The sequence below is a fragment of the Rhinatrema bivittatum genome, chromosome 4, assembly GCF_901001135.1.
Source record: "Rhinatrema bivittatum chromosome 4, aRhiBiv1.1, whole genome shotgun sequence".
Classification (NCBI taxonomy): domain Eukaryota; kingdom Metazoa; phylum Chordata; class Amphibia; order Gymnophiona; family Rhinatrematidae; genus Rhinatrema; species Rhinatrema bivittatum.
In genome coordinates this window covers 376,967,066-376,988,416 of record NC_042618.1, presented here as the reverse complement: position 1 = coordinate 376,988,416, position 21,351 = coordinate 376,967,066, and the positions used below count along the sequence as shown (strand labels likewise).

Here is a 21,351-nt window from a genome sequence, read left to right as displayed (position 1 = left end):
GGTTGCAAACAGGTCTGGTTTTCAAGATATTTACAATAAGTAGTCATCAGATGTATTTGCATATATATAGTGAACAAGCAAGGTTAATTTGCATAGCATGGTTACCTGTTTATAGTCCTCAAGAACCAGAATTGAGAACTCCTAGGAATGTTTCAACTTTGTTCCTGAATGAGACTGTGATATGAGACTGTGAATCCCCTCCTGATCTAATTTGCCTTACTGCTTGAATTTGAAATGAGTTAAAAGCAAAATTCAAAACCAATTACAAGCATACTCAGATCTGAACAGCAAGCTTATTTCCACTGGATGCTATAATACCAATATCATTTAAACACACTAAAGTCAACTTTCAAAGAAAAAATGGGTCTGCTTTTTTACGGTCGGTGGTAGTGGAAGAAGAAGGATTCAACCACATTCAATATTGTACTGCTTTTTTTCCACCAATTCACATAATTTTGTTAGATAACTATTAAATATTAGTTAGGCTTTCAATTTCAAGTGAACATGAAATATTCAGACTAGACAGGAATCAAAATCACACTCAAATCTGTTCTGAATAAATAAGAACAAAGTCTAAGATAATGTTATATGAGCATACACACCAGTTTGAAGTAGGAAATTCAGTAGTATTGGGATGACACCTAGTGGCAGCTCTTCTTTAGTTCATCACCACTGTGAATTTGTGCTGGTCATTCATTATTAGCTCTCAGAAAAAGAATGAGAGCCATGAAATGCTTGGAATCAATAAACAGCATCCCAGCAGGTATTTGCATTTGTTTAAAGCAATGTTTAAAGAGGCAGCTGTGGAAAATACCCGAAAGGAATTAATGATGCACAAAAGTCAAACCTTTTCCAATGGAAAGGAAGTTGTAAAACTAGGGGTCATGATATGAAACTCCAAGGGTAAAGACTTAGAAACAATGTTAGGAAATGCTTCTTCATGGAAAGGGTGGGAGATACACGGAATGCTCGCCCGAAAGAGGTGGTAAAGACAAGAATTGTAATGGAATTCAAAAGGCACGGGACAAATACTTAGGATCCCTTGTGGTAAGAGAATGGAAATGAAGATTTGGGATAACCTCTGTTAAACCCAAAGTTTACATTTCTGCATGGGAGTACCTGCATGGAGTAGCAGTTATTACCCTTAACATAAGGCATGGGGGCAATCTGCATGGAGCAGCAATTCTATCCTTAACAGAAGGCATGGGGCTAACCAGCATGGAGTGGCAGTCATTATGTTAAGCAACTTGACGGGCGGACTGGATGAACCATTTTGGTTTTTATCTGCCGTCATTTCTATATTTTAACACAAGGATGTAAATCTTCAAGCCCTTATCCATGGGTAAAAACATTGCATTCCCCCCAGAAACAGATTTTTACAAAACTATCCATGTGATATGCAAGTAAAAGTACACACATAAAGGAGAATTTTGAATGACCGATGTATGACGAAATTACGGGATGTGCGAATATTAGGGATGTGAATCATTTTTTGACGATTTAAAATATCGTCCGATATATTTTAAATCGTCAAAAATCGTTAGGGCCACGATACAATACCAATTCCCCCGATTTATCAATAAAAAATCGTAAATCGGGGGAAGGGGGAGGGCAGGAAAACCGGCACACTAAAACCCCCTAAAACCCACCCCTGACCCTTTAAATTAAATCCCCCCCTCCCGAACTCCCCCCCCAAATGCTTTAAATTACCTGGGGATCCAGCGGTGGTCCAGAATGGCGGCGGTCCGGAACGGCCCCCTCAATTGAATCCTTTTGTCTTCAGCCGGCGCCATTTTGCAAAATGGCCACCACAAAATGGCGGCGGCCATAGACAAAAACGATTCGACGCAGGAGGTCGTTCCGGACCCCCGCTGGACTTTTGGCAAGTCTTGTGGGGGTCAGGAGGCCCCCCCCAAGCTGGCCAAAAGTTTCTGGGAGTCCAGCGGGGTTCAGGAAGCGATTTCTTGCCGCGAATCGTTTTCCGTACGGAAAATGGCGCTGGCCATATGCGTATGGCCGGCGCCATTTTCCGTACGGAAAATGGCACCGGCAGGAGATCGACTGCAGGAGGTCGTTCAGCGGCGGTCCGGAACCCCTGCTGAACGACCTCCTGCAGTCGATCTCCTGCCGGCGCCATTTTCCGTACGGAAAACGATTCGCGGCAAGAAATTGCTTCCTGAACCCCGCTGGACTCCCAGAAACTTTTGGCCAGCTTGGGGGGGCCTCCTGACCCCTGTGTGAGAATGGAAAATCCAGGCCTATGTCTACAAATTAGCAAGCGTAATGTGTGCGAGTAGTTGTGGTAAACTAATTTTCAAAGGGAATGACTGAGTGACTTTTTCTTTGAAAATTGCTGTAAAGCATGTGGGTAATTGACTTAAAATCTATGCAAAAAATTGATAGAAAATATGATTATAAGTTACACCAGTTTTCTATGGGTACTTGCACATGTTAAGTTTGTTTTGAAAATGATCCCATCAAAACTATCCATACACAAAACAATTGGTGCAGCCTGGACACCTGGGGATCCTCCCCCTTCCCTTTGCCCCCCTTACCCGTATGTCAACCATAGCAATAACTGGAAATAAATATAACATAACACTTGGATTGGAAGCAAATGGCCGCAGCCGTATTTTTAGATGCCCTAACAAGGAAATCTAATTTGGAGTGCCGAATCCTCTGGGCCTAATTGTGCTTTTCCCAATGGGAAGGTGCCAATAAATGCATACAGATCGTACTGAGGTCCACTCCGGGACAAGCCCACCTGAGCCCCTCCTCATCACCTTCTTGCCAGCGAGCATGTCAAGGCCCAATCCTCATGTTTGGCATCACCCCCCCCCCCCCCTGCTTTTGGCCAACTGCTGTAAAGTATGGCCCTAGCCATTAGCTTCCCTAATGGCACCTCCCTACCATTTCTTCTGTTGTTCCTGCATCTCTCATCCCGGACTCAGTCACCCCCGGTGCAACAAGGTAACAAGCAGTAACTTCAAACTAACAAACTGTACTGCTTACAATGCTGGGTGGGCATTCCGAGTCATGGGGGAAGAGGAAGCCCTGCTGTACTCGGCGGGATTTAAATCTCCCACTAGCCCGCCTTCTGCAAAACGTCAGTGTGCTGCCCCTTTCAACTTATTGAATAGTCCAGTGCCAGGTCGCATACGGGTGACCTCATCATGCTTGACGCCAGGCCAATCAAGAGGGGCTGCATCACACCCAGCCAACCCGCGCTCAACGCTTCCCCCACCGCGCCATCACAATGCCAGTACCATGTCGAGGATCCCAGACTGCCGCCACACAGGTGCGTATGGAGCAGCAGGAGGGGTATAGCCACTCAGCTGGGTGCCTCAGGTGCCTGTTACTTGCAGCAGCCGTGCATCTGCACTGTCGAGCCACCCTTTTACATCTGCTGATAAATGTGCAGAAATCTTTCTTGAAAATTTAACCACATACTTTTGAAAATGGAAAAATAAATGCAAAGCCCCCCCCCCCCCCAAAACTCCATCCTTAGGAATACCTCTGTTCAGTTCAGGTAAACGTATGCATATATGTGCGTGAGTTTACACACACATATTGGGTGGGCAATTTTATAAAAGGCAATTTTGTGATAAAACACTGTATTACCCATGAATGTGCCTTTGGAAATTATCCGTTTTAAGAGGTAAATTTTTCCACAGCCAGAATAAATTAGATGGCAAATATGCACATGCTTTCCCTTTCAAAAATGATCACCACCAAAATTACCTGCAGACAATTGTTCTTGCTAAATTGTATGCTGATGTTTAGGGGAAATGTTACATCACACTTTGAAAAATGCACGTATGTCCAGGCCTAGTTTCAACTCCAGCCCCTGCCAAGTCTGGGTAAACTTAAGTGCACACATAACATTCACACAAGTTTACCAGCATATCGGACAGACAATTTAAAAAAAAGCCATTTCTGTGCATAAAACAGTTTTACCCACAGAAATCCCTTAGAAAATGGCACTCTTAGGAGGTAATTTTCAAAGGGACTTCTGTGAGTGCAAGTTTAGCCAGACCAAGCAGAGGAAGTCCTGGGGGTGGAGCTGATGTGGGGTTTGGACTTGCCCAAATATTTTGTAAAATTTGACTATATGTGAGTACATTTTCAGGAACAGCAGCAGTTTAACTCGGGCAGAATAGATTTGGTGGGATAATATTCAAAGAGAACTTATTTAAGTTTAAGTCTGCATTAAAATTTGATGCAACTCATTTGCATATTTGTAGCTCAGGTTTTGTAGGATGTTTAAATTTACTCTCCCTTTATTCGACTACATATCTCTGGCAACCAAAAACAAGTGAAAGAAGCTGCTGTGAAAGAAAACGCATCTGGAATGCTTCCAACCAAACTCAGCGGTCAGGATACTCAGAGCTCCCAGATCATGTTCTTAGGGCAGAGGAGGAATTCAAATCAATCAGAAAAATACCCCCAGCTTTCAAGGAAGTCAATCCGTGAGATCAAAAGTATTTACAAACATAGTACTTTTATTTGAAACAAGAAAAAGGTAACTGAAAAATGTGTGTATGATTGGCAACATGCATTCCATACAAGTTTATCTGGGGGGATGGAAATAATGGTTTTATCCTCAATAAATTAAATAAAGACTCAGGAATTCACAGTTTAACTCCAAATAGAAAAAAAGGCAACATAGAAGAATAAGGGATTTCAGGGCTGCCATTTACATTCTTCAAACTGCTGATTGCAGCTTATTCAAAATATACAAGGCAGTATAATTTAACAGGATAACTTAGAGCACAGGCAAGGGTGATGGGGCAGGGGATTCTCAGGAAAGGATATCCAAGTCCTGTTCCTATATTCAGAGGAAAGGAGGAACATGGGTTTCACCCAGAACTAGTACTGTAGAATCATATATAACATCCTCATGAATAAACAAACCAAAGCACAAAGTGCCTCCCCTTCACTGTCCTAATTCCCTTGGAGCCTGGTTTTAAGTTTATAGGTTCAGTGTTTCTGTCATGGTTATTCAGCTCAGCAATGTCCACTGAATATATGTTGTGCTACTAAGGATCCATTTAAACCACTTCAAAGTTAAAAACATTCTGCTAAGGCATATGTACTAGCTAAATAATTTGTATGTAGTTCAACTAATAAACAAAATCTTTATAATCCCTCTAAATTATCATATGTTGTATTTAATTTCAGAAGAGATTCTAATGTTTAAAGTTAATTTAAGATCCTCCTACTTATTTAACAGATTAGGACCTGCTTTCAAAAGCATTTACATGCTTAAAAATGGGTTCTACATGTGTAAATACAGTTTAAGTGTATGTAGGCTTTTGAAAATTGCTACAATATATGCCATTGAAGTGGCCATAGGTTGTACCCGCATAAGTGCACATTACATACGTAAATGTCTTTTGAAAATTGCTACGAGAGTATATTACATTTACGTATTCACTTGTTAGTGAGGTGGAAGTGGTCAATCTCTAGGGCCAAAATAGGATTGTCCTGCTGTTGGATTCAGAGCAACCATGTGCTTAGTAAGAAGATACCACTCTTTGTGTTGTGGTGAGAATAGTGTTATCCCTACTATAGTTGGGAGAGGGCAATATAAGTACCTATTAAAAGAACATAGGTTTTAAATTATGTAACATTTACTCTTGCTCCTCTAACTAAACAGTTACAGAACACAAAGGGGGTCATTTATCAAAATGCGATAAGGCGTTAACGCATGCGATCGCACCATATGATATGGTGCAATGCAAATTCAGAAAATAGGAGCAGAGTTAGCCTGTCTGTGAAGAGCTATTGCACAGCCATATCTCCCATAAGTCCTATTTAAGGTGAATTGATGAGAGAGAGAGAGAGAGAGAGAGAGAGACTGGCCATAATATCATGGCCCATAGGTAGGTATTTGTATCCCTATGGTAGGCCCACCTAGTAACTCGAGGTGGGGTTTAGGTAAGAGTGTAGGGGGTTAGGGGCCACTTTGACATTCTACGTGACACCTACGAACAGAACAGTGGCAGTTCGTAGGTGTCACGTAGAATGTCAAAGTGGCCCCTAACCCCCTACACTCTTACCTAAACCCCACCTCGAGTTACTAGGTGAGCCTACCATAGGGATACAAATACCTACCTATGGGCCATGATATTATGGCCAGTCTCTCTCTCTCTCTCTCTCTCTCTCTCTCTCTCATATATATGTGTCTAGGTCCCCTGGTGGTTGAATGAAGGAAATACAACAGGTATGGCACTTATCACAGAATCTGAAAATGGTATTACAATTTGTGCTAACTTAGCTCTTTGCACAGGTAATTAGTGCAAAATGTTATATTAGCATAAAACATGCCCCTTTTGCTATCGCATGCGGTACTTACCGCATTTTGATAAATCCACCCCAAAGTTATTTGTGGGATATGTCAACTCGCATTCTCTATAAAACAAAGGCCCTATCATATATGATTTCTTGATTAATCAGGGGTTGATTTATTATGTGTTATGGAAGCATGGCACGGTAATACTGATGTTTTAATTTTGAATTAGATTTTGCCCACCCGGGTATAAATTTGATCCTTGTCCTCAAGTTGGTAGGAGAGGTAGCGGGGTTGTGATAATTTGTAAATCCTATCTGACCTCACTCATTATGCCTATTTTTTTGGGCCTGCATGTGAGGGCTTGTTGATAGGATCTGATAGCTGGCTTGTGTGCCTGTTGTACCATCTACCTGGATTGAATGATATTTCTCTTACCTCGCTGACTATCTCTTTATCTGGTGTTTGAAAACTTCTTTCTGATTGGAGGCTTTAACATACATATCTCCTCAGCATATAGGGAGATTTTATTATAATTGACTGTCTTTAGGAGTTACTCAGGGAATAGATTTTCCCACACATAATGCAGAACATACAATTGATTTATTTGTTCCTGATTTGTGGTTTTCTAGAGCATATTTACAAAATTTGCTTTCCAAGGAGGAGCCTTGGATGGATCATTTTTTGTTGCAGTTTAAATTGATTTTTGCAGCTATCAAGCCTGGAACATTCATTCCAGTGTTATCTAAGCCAAGGATTTTCCTGTCTTTTTTAAGAAGGATGTTGAAGCCTCAGTTAAATTGTCTAATGATACTTTATTCCACGTTTTGAATGAAGTTGCACCTCTGAAGTATGTTAAATCACGAAGAGTCAGTCAATGGATATCCTAGTTTTCAAAGGATTGTTTAACCCTTAAGGCAAAAATGTGCTGTGCCGAGCATTGATGTTGGAAACATCCCAATGTTATAGGAAAAGAGGATTATAACACTGCTTTAGCAGAATATAGAAATGCTGTTAGCTTGCCAAAAAATAAAATCATTTATTTCTACTAAACTTCAAGAAAAATGTAATTCCCCATAGCAACTTTTCCAGGTGACTAGAAAATTGCTTGAAACATTGGAAGTAGATCTTGTTGCCTGTTCAATAAGTGCTGACATCATGGCAAACTAATTATTTCCACTGAAATTGTACAATTACAATCACTCCTTCTGGATAAGATTCCCACTGAATGCGAGTTTCTGCTTCAATCCCATTGGTGTGTTTTTTGTCAAAGTAACTGAGTTTGGGGTATCAACAATGCTGTTCTCTTTCAAATCCCTTACATTGTCATTGGATTCTTTTCCTTTTTGGATTCTTTGTAACTTGAAGAATACATTCACTGTGTTTATAACACATATTAATGCTTCCCTTTCTGAAGGCATGTTTGTCAGCCTTTCAAAAAGGCAGTTGTTTGTCCTTTGCAAGATGTTTCTGATGTGGTCAACTACTGGCTGATGTTAATTTACCTTTCCTTGAAAATTGTGTGCTGCATGATTTGCAGGAGTATTTGGATGAAAATAGTGTGCTGGATTCACAACAGTTTGGGCTTAGGGCAAATCGTAGCAGAGAGACCATATTGGTCTCAGTGTTTGACTCCTTGCTGTATGATTTGGACAGCAGCACAATGGTTCTCTTTGTACTACTTGATATATCAGCAGTGTCAAGTCATAAGATCTTACTGACTCACTTTGAATCAATTGATTTTAATTATTTTTGCCTGGTGCACAGCAAGTGAGAATTAGTGACAGCATCTCCCATTAAATAAAAATATTTTCTGGAGTCCCAAATGGATTATCTGCTATAATTTTTAATATTTATATCCCCTGGGGATTGCCCCTTTTGGATTCTAGTTATGTCTACACTTCCAACAACTTTGGCATTCATAGCAAATTGTATTGAGGGAATTTAAGGATTCATGCATGCTAATAAGTCCTTCATGAATTGAATGGCTTTCAGTTGAGTGGTTAGGTGTATTCAATCTTGCAAAACGTGTGAGATTTGGCTTTGTTATAGACTCTTCATTATCAAATTAGTGCAATGTTAAAAACCACTTTTTTCAAACTATGACTTGTCTGGCAACTTAAATATATTTTTATTTAAAACCAACTTTCATACAAGTATTAGTTTGAAAGTCATTTGGACTACTGTAATACTCTGTATGTTGGGCTTCCCAAATGTTTATGTGCCTTGCAGATGACTAGAATTCTGCAGCAAGGTTAATCACTGGATGCCAGTGCAATAATCAAATATTGCCTTACTTGAAAGACCTTATTAGCTCCCAGTGGTTTACCACATATACTTCAAATATTAATTCTGGTCTTCAAAGCATTAAAAGAAAGTGGACCTGAGCACTTAAAGATGCAGTTATCGCCTTATCTCCTCGCTCATCGACTACGATCAGCTGAGAAATCGTTATTGACAGCTTCTTCTTCCAAAATGTGTAGGCTTCAGTCTTCTCATAAATGTGCTTTTTCAGTGATGGGGCCTGTTCTCTGGAATGATCTTTCAGACAAATTGAAGGGGCTGCATCACTTGCCTGCAGACTGGGCTTGGCTGACAGCCAAATTATAGACATAGGGAAGTAGAAAGCCTTTTGTTTTTCCAAAACATTCAAATTAGAGGCAGAGAGTTTATTTGCACTTGTTTGCATCCCATCATTCAAAAAAACCCTCTTGAAATATCCCCTCCATGTATAGAGCTGGATAGAAAACAAGTACTATATAACGGGAAAGGACAAATCTCCATGAAATCTTTGCTTGAATGCTGGCTCAGGTTATATTTATTTTACTTGAATGTTTTTATAATTTTTTAAATCAACTCCAGCCCTGTATGACATCCATATTTCCAGGATTTAATTTTCTCTGATCACCTTGCCTAGGATATTTAAGTGATCCACTTTATTTATTTATTTAGAGTTTTTCTATACAGGCATTCGTGATTAAAAATCACATCATGCCGGTTTACATATGACAGGGGGTGTGAACACAGAAACGGAACATTGATAAGTGCAAAGAGTTCTTAAAGTTACATTACAACAGGGATCGTATAACTGGGAAGAGAAACAGAGTAAGATAACCGAGCAGTTAGTATAACTATTTACATTATATTGTAAAGTCTCTTAAAAGATATTGCTGTCATTCAAATGGGATCAGGGAAGGCTTGTTTAGACTTTAGACTTTTGATGCAAGGCAGCTCAGATTTTCCATGCTGGAAAATCAGCTCCACACCACCTGCCTCCCACACCACAATCATCCATGATTTCAGCAACAATCATTCATTGCTTAGACCTCCAGTGACTGTCCAGCATATTAATTACTCTTATGCAGACTGGATTCAAAGATAGTTATTGCAGATGACTGATATCCAGTGCAAGATTCAATGGTTCAGAAGTTGCTACACCTCATATAAATTCAAGCGATTTCAGACTGATTTTAATTTGTCTAGAAACAAAAGCAGATCTTTTCTAAACCTGCTGGACAGATTTTTCCCCAAGAGATGTTGAAGACATCAAAGCAGATTTCCAAAAATTCAAAAAAGATTCATCAACTATCCTTAGATTTTCAAAAGTCCATTTACATGCATAAAACTGGGTTTTCTGAACATACATTTTTTAAAAATAAAGCTCTTATTGACCATCTCTGAAAATTTTTTTTAAAAACCAAGTCTGGAAAGAGACCTCCACTCTAGGACCATATTTTTGCAGTGTTTATGTCCTGTTTTCATCAGAGATGATCAATAAGTTAATTTAAATAAATAAAATGATGGTTTTGAATTTATTTTTCTTTCTTTCTTTTTTTTTTTGCTTAGGATATATTTTTAGTAGCAAGCAACAGAACACACACACCACATAACACCCTTAGGTCAATATTCAAAGCGCGTTCAGTGCTATTTAGCCGGATAAGCAGGACTTAAGCAGCTAAGTAGCGGCCCCTGAATATGCGCCAATGTTCAGCAGCTGCCACTTAGCCAAACAAGTCCCTTATACAGCTAAAATGTATACACAAAAAAAGAGGGCATGCATTGGTGGCAGATCAAGGGTGGAGCAAGCTAGACATATAACTTATACACCTAACTACCGATATTCAGAGTTAGGCATATAACTGTATGTCTAAGTTTAGATGTCCCATAGAGCAGGTCTAAGCTTAGCTGGGTAGACTTATCTGTCAAAGTGTGCAGATTTACGCATATATTCAATGGCTTTGCCATGCCACTGAAAATATATCGTAACTTACAGGGTCATTCCTTATTCTGCGATGGGCCATTATTGTGGTGTTGCCATGCTAATTAGGGGAAGGGGAGGAGTGTGGGCAGGATTTGTGCAGGGTTATGGCAGCACCGCAGGAAATAACACCACCTTTTCCCGTGGCACTATGGGGCGATAGTGTGCGGCGTGTCTGCACCACAGCGGGCAAAACGGCACCGCTGCAATGCAGCTGGCTGCCTACTATCGCCCCCCCCCCACCCCTTTTTTTTTTTTTGTGACTCATCATTCGGCTATTAATATATAAATATAGCAGAATGATGAATCTAGGGGTAAGTTACTTAAACGGCCAGCTTTGAATATTGACCTCAGAGTATCTAGCAACTGTACCTTATGCATCTTTTAACACAAATAAAGGAGAAAGCAATTAATATGACTGCAAATGTAAACAAAGTACACTAATTACTAACATTAATAATAGCTAAACCTGAGACTAAATACATTTCTTCATATTGCAACTGGCTCTAATCGATTAGGCACAGTGAGCAGACTGCCAGTTACACTTTGAAGAATGTTTTTTTTTCTATAAATTAAGATATCAAACTGAACAATCCAGAAGATAAACCATTTGTGACTTGAACTAATATTATTTCTCAAAATCATTTTTCATTTGGTTGCCCATTCTAAAATTTCATATGGCATCCGCATGTCCCATACTCTACAATGAAGTCACTAATACCGTGTGTGCTATGATTAAGAAATTATTATATTAGGTAATGGAGCACTTAAAATTAAAGAGTTATTTTATAATGATGCAATCCCCAAAGCAAGTCTGTCTAATAGCACACTCTGTGGTGTTTGGTTTCAGCAGTGATTCTTTTTTTTCTTATCTTGTGTGACTGACTGCAAAATGTAAAATCCAAATATACTCTTGTCAAAACTGTGGGGTAATTTTATAACATCACATATAAGTTAGCCAGCAAATAGTTCATAAAATTACACCACTTAGGCATATAACTCTGCTATGAAAATTAACCTGGTGAAACCTCATGTACACAATTACAGCTGCTATGTGGTGTACAAAATTTTGCTATTAAAATTTACACGTAATCATTTTAAAATAAAAAAGTATGTGCCTAGACTCTACCTCTTGGTATGCCTGTTCCCTATAAGGTAGATTTTAAAAGCCTTGCACTCGCAAAAACAGCCACATTAAAGAATTTTTTACCTTATAAGTGATGAAAATTCTAACAAGAGGAGTTGATTTGTACATTGCAGTGTCTGCTAGCTGCATTGTACAAATCAATTCCTTTTCATGACTTATAAGGTCTAAAATTCTTTAATGAGGTCAATTTTACAATAGATACCTCTGAATGTGTCTGTAACACTACCCCGTAACCCCAACCCACCTCCCAAAAACTCACCCCGAATCAAAGTGTCCCCCTTACAATGGTCCATATACAGAGTATCAGACTGAGCCCTATAAAGAGGTTCTCTCTCTCCCTGTCTCTGTGTCTCTCTCTCTCTCTCTCAGATATGTGCATATTCATTGGCCCATGTCCAGGGGATGCAGAGCATTTGCACCCCCCTGTTTGTAAGATGTGTCCTGCTTGGTCCTTAAGGTATTGTGTCAAGCACTGTTTGAGCCTCTTAAGAGGGCCACCATAAAGGATCTCAGTTTGAAAGTGGTGTTTTTGATGACGATTTGTTTGACTAGAAGGGTGTCTGTACTTCAAGCCCTGTCGTGCAGTGATCCATTTTTGTGGATTTTGGATTCTGGAGTCTCTTTGCGTATAGTCCCGTCTTTTTTTACCAAAGGTGGTTTCGGCATTGCACTTGTCAGTCAGTGGAGCTTTCAGCCTTTCCTGATCTGGAGGTGGGGTCTCCTCATGTGAAAGAATTAAGATGTCTGGATGTCAGAAGGGCTTTGTTGCACTATCTAGATGTTACAAACAGTTTCAAATTGTTGGATCACATTTTTGTGCTATGGAGTGGTGCAAAAAGTAACAAAAGGCTTCAAAAGCCACAATTGCAAGGTGGTTGAAGGAAGCTATTGGTTCGTCTTATCCCGGAGGGGTTAAGGGCACATTCTACCTGGTCTCAGGCAGCCTCCTGGGCAGAATGTCAGCTAGTGTCGGTACAGGAAATTTGCCAGGTGGCTACTTGGAACTCTTTGCATACTTTTGCCAGGCGCTACCGATTGGACATCCAGGCCTCAGATGTCGACAATTTTGGTGCAAGTGTCGAGTGGGACGCTTGCAATCCCACCCCAGTTAGGGAGACTTTGGTACATCCCAGGAGTCTGGACTGATCTGGGTATGTACAGTGAAAGGAAAATTGGTTCTTTCCTGCTAATTTTCATTCCTGTAGTACCACAGATCAGTCCACAGTGTAGGGCAGTCTGCTTGATCGTTTATAATACTGAGTCTGAGGAGTTCTGAAGAATGGTACAGGTTTCTCACGGGTGTTTGTTTTCATACAAAATTGGTAATGATTCACATTTTAGTTTTTCTTCTTTTATCTGCTCGTTCTGGGGAAATTTGTTAATAGGTTTGGTTATAATATTTTTGTTGGGTACTGAGCAATACTGAGGAGCTGCAGGAGGTACACCAGGTTAAGAGGCAGTGTCTGCAAAACTTTCTCTGTCTCCATCTGCTGGAAGAGAGGCAAAACTCAGTTGTCTGGGCTAATCTGTGGTTCTACAGAAATGAAAATTAGATAAGAACAATTTTTCCTTTATCCACAGAATCTCTTTGAAAATGACCCTCCTTATGTGCAATGAAATCTTATCAATAACATACGTTCCAAGTGTTCATGGTCAACTAGTCTTACTATAAAGATTTTATTTTATCCTTACCGTATTGTATGCCCAATAAAAAGATAAGACACATTCCCTTCTCCAGCATACCATCATTTTGGCATTTCTATTTTTTTATTCAATACAAAGTTTCATCCTAGAGGAGATTAGCCCCTACCCCCATCCTGGTGAAGTTAACCTCAGTGCTGATCCACTATAATATCTACTTAACCACTTTCCATAACAACTCAGTATACCCAAGAAGTGTTTGAATATCACTCACCAAACAATGGGGGTTATTTTCCAACTCGCTATGGTGCATTTTCACATGCGAAAAGCACCATAACCCATGGTGTTATGCTAATTTTTAAAAGAGAGAGAGAGAGAGAGAGACTAATCTATAAGGCCCTTGTAGTAGTTAGCTTTTTATGCTACTATAGGAGGCTCTCCTAGTAACTCAGTGAGGTTTAGGTAGTAGTATAGGGGTTAGGGGCCACTTTTACATGCAGAGTGAGACGTACGAACAGAACAGTACACTCTTGTGAAGATTTGATGTCCTTCAGAGTGAGGAAACTCACACAACAATGAGATTTGTACAATGTTCTTTCAATCTAGCCTGATGGACTCTCTACCTGGGTAACATCAAGCTAGGCCGCTGTGCCAGGAGCATCTGACTCTGCCCCACCCCCGGACCACACCGCCCCACCCTGTCCCCTCCCCGCCCCTTTTTTGATGCCCCGTGACATACGCGCGTTGCTGGGCCTTTCTAAAATAGGCCCGGTGTGCGAAACCCCACCTGCGCGTGTAAATCCAATGGATTTACATGCATAGGCTTTTTAAAATCAACCCCATTTTCAAAAATTGAAAACCCATGAATTTTTTGATTTTGGAAAAAAAATGTGGTTTGAAGCCGTACAAAAACCTACTCATTCATCATGTTTTTCATTTTCTTTTCTAATGAATGTGCTTCCCTAGTAAATTGCTGTTGTAAAATAGCCCAGGGGAAAACGTTTACAAACATATTTTTTTTTATATTGTTGGGGTTGACTTGGGGGTCAGAGGTGGAACATAAGGGCATGTATTTTGATTTGAAATATATGTGCGTAAATTTATAGGGGTCTGCATTCGTTTTGACCGCATATGTAAAATGCAACTTTTTTTTTTTTTTAACTTAAAAAAGTGATGAGGCGAAAACGATCGCGATTTCCAACTTATTCAACATAGCTATGTTGAATAAGTTGGAAATTGCGATCGTTGATCCTAAATAAAAATTTAAACCCCTCACCCTCCTTAATCCCCCCCAAGACTTACCAAAACTCCCCAAGCTGGCCAAAAGTTCCATTTGGGTCCAACGAGGGGTCCGGGAGCGGAACCGCGGTGGACCACGTGACATCGGCATCACGTCGGAGTGACGCGGACGTCACGTGATTCATCGCGCGTGAATTTTGGCCAGCTTGGGGCCTCCTGACCCCCCCAAGCTGGCCAAAATTTCCAGTTGGGTCCAACGAGGGGTCCGGGAGCGGAACCGCGGTGGACCACGTGACGTCCGCGTCACGTCGGAGTGATGCGGACGTCACGTGCTCCTCGCAAATGAATACAGGAATGGCTTCCTGACTCCCCGCTGGACCCCCAGGGAGTTTTGGTAAGTCTTAGGGGGGGATTAAGGAGGGTGAGGGGTTTAAATTTTTATTTAGGGAACCGGTGCACATATGGACATAGCCTCAACTTATGGAATTCTCCATATGTCCATATTGACCGAAATTGACCCCCCCTTTCGACTTATGGACTTATGAACATAAACTTTTTGTCTGCACATCCCTATAAATTTACTAGGCATCATAGTGGATAATACTTTAAAATCGTCGGCTCAGTGTGCTGCAGCAGTCAAAAAAGCAAATAGAATGTTAGGAATTATTAGGAAGGGAATGGTTAATAGAACGGAAAATGTCATAATGCCTCTGTATTGCTCCATGGTGAGACCGCACCTTGAATACTGTGTACAATTCTGGTCGTCACATCTCAAAAAAGATATAGTTGCGATGGAGAAGGTAAAGATAAGGGCAACCAAAATGATAAGGGGAATGGAACAGCTCCCCTATGAGGAAAGGCTGAAGAGGTTAGGGCTGTTCAGCTTGGAGAAGAGACGGCTGAGGAGGGATATGATAGAGGTCTTTAAGATCATGAGAGGTCTTGAACGAGTAGATGTGAATCGGTTATTTACACTTTCGAATAATAGAAGGACTAGGGGGCATTCCATGAAGTTAGCAAGTAGCACATTTAAGACTAATCGGAGAAAATTCTTTTTCTCTCAATGCACAATAAAGCTCTGGAATTTGTTGCCAGAGGATGTGGTTAGTGCAGTTAGTGTAGCTGGGTTCAAAAAAGGTTTGGATATGTTCTTGGAGGAGAAGTCCATTAATGGCTATTAATCAATTATACTTAGGGAATAGCCACTGCTATTAATTGCATCAGTAGCATGGGTTCTTCTTAGTGTTTGGGTAATTGCCAGGTTCATGTGGCCTGGTTTTGGCCTCTGTTGGAAACAGGATGCTGGGCTTGATGGACCCTTGGTTTGACCCAGCATGGCAATTTCTTATGTTCTTATGTTCTTACCAACACAAGGCTGAAAAAGGAAGTGTAACTATGTGCAAATTATTCTGTGCATCAGTGTAGGCCAGGACACTAGAGTCCACCCATCATCGGGAAATCAATTTCACTCAAAAACCACATGCCCTGGTCCCAAAGCGAAGGCCTGGGTCTAGCCCTAGGCTCAACACTGGGCCCTGGCATTGAAGTCGAAGTCAATAAGGTGTATGGGATTGCTTCCCCCACTGAATTCATTATAAAATAAAACAAAATGAATGCTATTATCAAACCAAAAATGTCTTTCATTTGAGATGAACCTGTTAAATGACTGTGACCTTTGAAACAAATGACTGAATCAAAATACAATTTTTTTGACTCTGATCATCCCTGCTTTCTGTATTCTCCAAATATGCATAGACCTACCTTCTTAGGCAAGAGTAAATCACTGGAGAAACTCAAGGGATACGTGCAGAAACAGACAAGTTCCAGCACAAAACGTTAACCAGTAAGGATGATGGCGAAAGTGACCCAAGCATACTGCAAGCATCAAGGGATCAAGAATCAGACCCATTGATCAGAACAGAGAGCCAGCAGATGAAAGTCAATCTTCCGGACAAGTTTGGGGAAGAGGCACTGCTGAATTCAAAATCTACGGAGCCTCTGTGTTACTAAAGAATTCAGTCCAAGGCCTACACACAAGTTCTGCATGGATGGCAGACAGAGCCAGAGAATGCATGCTGTTAGGATACAGCAAATTAAGCTGGGAAAACAGGATCCTACTGCCGGGACAGACCAGAAGATAGTAACCAAAGTGTATGCTTTAATGAGATGACCTCACTGAATGACAATTCCAAAAAGACCTGAGCAGATGATCCTGACATGGGTAATGAATAAGTCATGGAACAATCAGGTACTGAAACTGGCACCAACAAAGATGGAGCTACAGATAAAATGTATGCCAGTGCTGATAAAAACCCAGATAAGACCATGAAGCAAGCAGCTAAAACAAAGCAGGAAAAGAATTTGGATGGTTCAGATAATGCTGAAGCGGCAGAAACAAAAGCTGACTCCATGATCTCCCCTTGGTCACACCTGGGAATCTAGAGGGACACAGGGAGGTATAGAGGGCAGTTATTAGAATGGTCAACTGCCTTTTTCATAGCCTATGGGAAGAAACTAAAGCTGTAATAGAGTATATCCTATATATGTAATGTAGCAAGATGAAAATGGCCTGAACAACGCATGAGCCAGTACAAAAGCTCTGCAATAGACCTGGTATATGTGGGACCATTGCCAGGCAACTGGTCCACGCTGCTCAGTGACCTGTCCATCTGGACAAGGGTTTTCTGCACCAAATACAAGTCATCACTGAAGGCTTGAAGAGTCGGAAAGTGGCAAATGGGGGAGAGTAGTAGAACAGAACAACACAACAGGCTCCACTTCTAGTTCTGCACTATTCTGAAGCACAAAGGCACAATGTGCGGTAGCCTCCCTTCCCAAGCTTAGCACAGAACCTATATAATAGCAAGAAATCCCTGCCTGCAAAGCACATGGCCGGCCTGGATCAGCCAGCTGGCAATACCTCTATCGAGAAGACAAAGGTAGCTGCCAGATGTCATTTTCCCAAGCAGCAAAACTCCTATTTATTATTTTTTTTTATTATACTGTGTCTGCAGAACCAGACCGAATAAAGAAAATGAACTTTAGGACACTCATTTGAAAAAAGGCAAGTGAGGACTCTCCACCCAGACAGAACTGCAATACTCTTTTGAGCTGAATAAAAACTGCTGAAGTGTACTCACTGCAAACACATGAGGACCCTACCACCCTCAGGATCAAATCAGACAAGAACCTACACCCAGTGCATGAGTGAGGACGAGGACACTAGAGCCCACTTACGACTGGGAGAGCAACTTCACCCAAAAACCACATGTCCTGGAGCTGACAGCAAAAGGAGGTTGGGGAACTGTGGGAGCGAGTAAGATTTAAATCATCTGCTGGTTCCACCCCCTCATATACACCATTTCACCAGCCCCGCAGCCAATAGGGGGCTGGTGACATCCTCGAGACCGACTGATGACATCAGTATGCCGAACAGGAGCCAATCTTTGGGCATCCCATCAATGGTCCGCACAAGAAGACAAGCAGCAGCCATGCACTAGCTATCTTGCCCATGCAGCCATGATGGAGCTTTGATGCCTCACTCCCTGAAACCCCTGTTCAACTGTAACATAGGGGGACCTAGTTGTGGCAGCTTCCTGCTGGATTCACAGGCGCTCCATTACAGGCAACATTTGTGCATCTGTAATGGAGGGGCCACCCATATGGCTTCAACATGGCCCTGGCACCAAAGCTCAGGTACCCCATCTCACAACAAGTTGCGATGTGGAAGACAATAAACTGAAAATAAGGAAAATACTAAGAACAGATTATCAAGAGGGATGCCGAGCAGGAGGGAGCAACCTGCAGACTGGCAAAAGGAGATAGGACTAGACTGTCCCTTCTTCTTTAAAGTCATGTCTCTGCACCACCTCCTACCATGATCCTCTTTGCTAATGAACCAACCAGTTGCCAAAAGTCCTGCAGCATGTTTTAAAGCTGCAGGAGACACTCAAAATACCTCTCACTTTCCTGACATCCTCCTACTCCTCTTAAACCCTGGAAGAAATAGGGAGCAAAGTGAGGCCAGGCCAGGAATTCATAGTATAATGGGCAGCCCTGGATTTGGCCCCAGCTGCCCATCTATTGTGTTTGTTTATTTATGATGGTTTTACAGAAATTTATATTAATTGTACATTATTTTGTTATTCCTTGCCTTGAGTTATCACAGGAAAGGTGGATGATAAATTGAATAAAAATAAAATGAAGGTCTTACCAATGGCCTGAGCTCTGGATGAGTCAGAATATATCCATTGTTTGTAATTGCAAATGCATAGCCATGAATTCCTAACTAGAAAAGTAAATGAGAAAAGTCATAATTAGGTTATATGCAGTGAATATAAAAAACAAATCAGATGACAAAAACAGTACAATATTTACAGCTTTAAACCTAGCATTTATAACCCCTGTATCAATACAATATTTCATTAAAATGAATGCAAAGCCATGAATCTTGACATTTTCTGAAAAGGAAAACCTGTCATTCTGATGAGATCAGTAAATAGCACAATTAAAAAAAAAAAAGTCAAATGCACACTTTGGTACCATGGGTGCTTATTTCTGTTTATTCACACTAAAATAATTAATTTTGATATGACAGAGTAAATAATAAAGGGGAAGGAAGAATAATTAATACTTTTTTCCCTTATGATTACATTTTTTAGAGTCATCAGTTTACAAACTATTTGCAAATTATTTCAAGAAAACTTCACCATACATAAAGCAGTAGGACTTTCTTCAGTACTGAGACTTACTTATATTTTCTGGGCTGGCCCAAAGGCTCAGTGGCAGTGCAGTGCAAGGTATTTTTTCTGAATTCTAAATTGATTTCCCAAGCACAGATTCTGTTCCCTTGGGCAGATCAAGGCTGGGGGCTAGGGATGCTGTGGAGCATTCACAGCTCCTAAAAGGGAAGAAGAGTTGAGGGGGATGGTCTTCCAACCATTGTGCAATGGTAATACCTTGTGGCCCAACTCAGGTGCATGCACATTGGATTCTGGAGATAGCTGAGAAATGTGGCTCATGGCTGAAGACCATCACAGTGATGTTTGGGTTAGACAGGAGTAGAGAGAGGGTTAACGATGGGGAAACTCCTCTGGTAGTTTCAAATGAAGGATCATGGCATTATGGTCCATTCTGATTGTGCAGGAAGCCCTCCCAAAAAAGCAAGAGGAAACTGCTAGCTCTTCCCCTTCTCCCCCCTAAAGAAAGTCCTTACATTTTCTGACTACATGGAAAATCTAGGTAATAGTGAGAAAACAATATGTGTTAATAGGTTAAAAACTTAAATTTAAATTATACATCCTAAACTGGTAGAAATCTTATTCATCTCAAAATATTGTAAAGGTGAATTTTGAAAAGGTTCTGAGTGGAAAAATTTGCAAATATGCATGTAAATAGCATGCATCTGTCTATATGTCATTTTATAAATCTCAAATATATACGTGTAAATAGGGTTTGTGTGTAAATAAATGTGTGTAAAAAAGAGGCAGTCTAGGGGCATTTTGGGGCGGGGCCAACCATTCTGTGTGTAAGTTGCTACTTGCATATATATTTACACCTGTTCATTATGTAGCATAAGTGATATTAAAAGTCTTTATTGTAAAGTATCAAGTGCGTGGGGGTCTGGGAGAACTGGAGGGAGCTCAGGCTGAAAAACCAGGTGGGTCTCGATGATAATGGATAGGACAAATTGGTGGACTAATTTTTAAAACTGGTAATTTCCTTCATGTGCGCATATTACAAACTGAACAACACTAACTTCCCCTGAGGGGAGATATGCTAGAAGTCTACAAAATCATGAAAGGATTTGAACAAGTTAATGTAAATCGGTTATTTACTCTCTCAAACAATAGAAGGACCAGGGGGCACTCAATGAAGTTAGCAAGTAGCTCATTTAAAACAAATCGAAGAAAATTCTTTTTCACTCAGCGCATAGTTAAACTCTGGAATTCATTGCCAGGGGATATGGTTTCAGCAGTTACTGTTACTGGGTTTAAAAAAGGTTTGGATAGGTTCCTAGAGGTTAAATCCATAAATTGCTTTACGGTAATTCATAAGCAATAGTAGCTTGTGATCTATTTAATGTCTGGGTACTTGTCAAGTACATGTGACTTGGATTGACCACTGTTGGAAACAGGATGCTGACAAACTAGAGTAGCAAATCACCTGGACTGGATGGTATGCATCCTAGGTTACTGAAGGAACTCAAAAATGAAATTTCTGATCTATTAGTTAAAATTTGTAACCTATAATTAAAATCATCCATTGTACATGAAGACTGGAGGGTGGCCAATGTAACCCCATGTTAGCGCTCACCCTGCCAGGAGGGCGGAGTGAGCGATCTGATAGGCTTGGCTCCTGTAGGAGGAGAGATTAGCAATCTGTTAGTGCTCTGCTCCCCCAGAAGGGAGGAGTTGGCAAAGTATTATGCTTTATTCCTGTAGAAAGAGGAGCCAGCAACCTGTATGATCCTCACGGGGAGTAGGCTATCTGATATGGTCTGATGTGGGTTGGCTCTCACAGAGTGGCAGATGATGATACCGCTCTATTAGTGTAAGGAATAACACTTAGTAGAAATAGTGAATCACTGGGCCTATGGCAGATGACAGCACCCTCAAGTGGAGATCCTGAGAGGGACCACTGGCTAGGCTGGAGTATTGAGACAAACACAGATAGTTCTTTATTAGACTGGAAGTAGAACCACCAGAGGTGGCAGTAGTGAGCTGATGTGCCCGGCAGGGCTGAAGTCCCTCAGATACTGGAATCACGATCTCT

General features: G+C 40.9%; 1 protein-coding gene across 3 annotated transcripts in view; it reads right to left on the bottom strand.

The window, feature by feature from the left end:
* CACNA2D3 (calcium voltage-gated channel auxiliary subunit alpha2delta 3) overlaps positions 1–21,351 on the bottom strand; it is a 1,571,161-nt gene that overhangs the window by 364,531 nt on the left and 1,185,279 nt on the right. For all 3 annotated transcript variants that reach the window (XM_029600901.1, XM_029600903.1, XM_029600904.1), the window contains one exon: positions 18,791–18,865. In XM_029600901.1, the coding sequence (XP_029456761.1) occupies positions 18,791–18,865 (75 nt within the window). The remainder of the gene's footprint in view (positions 1–18,790; positions 18,866–21,351) is intronic.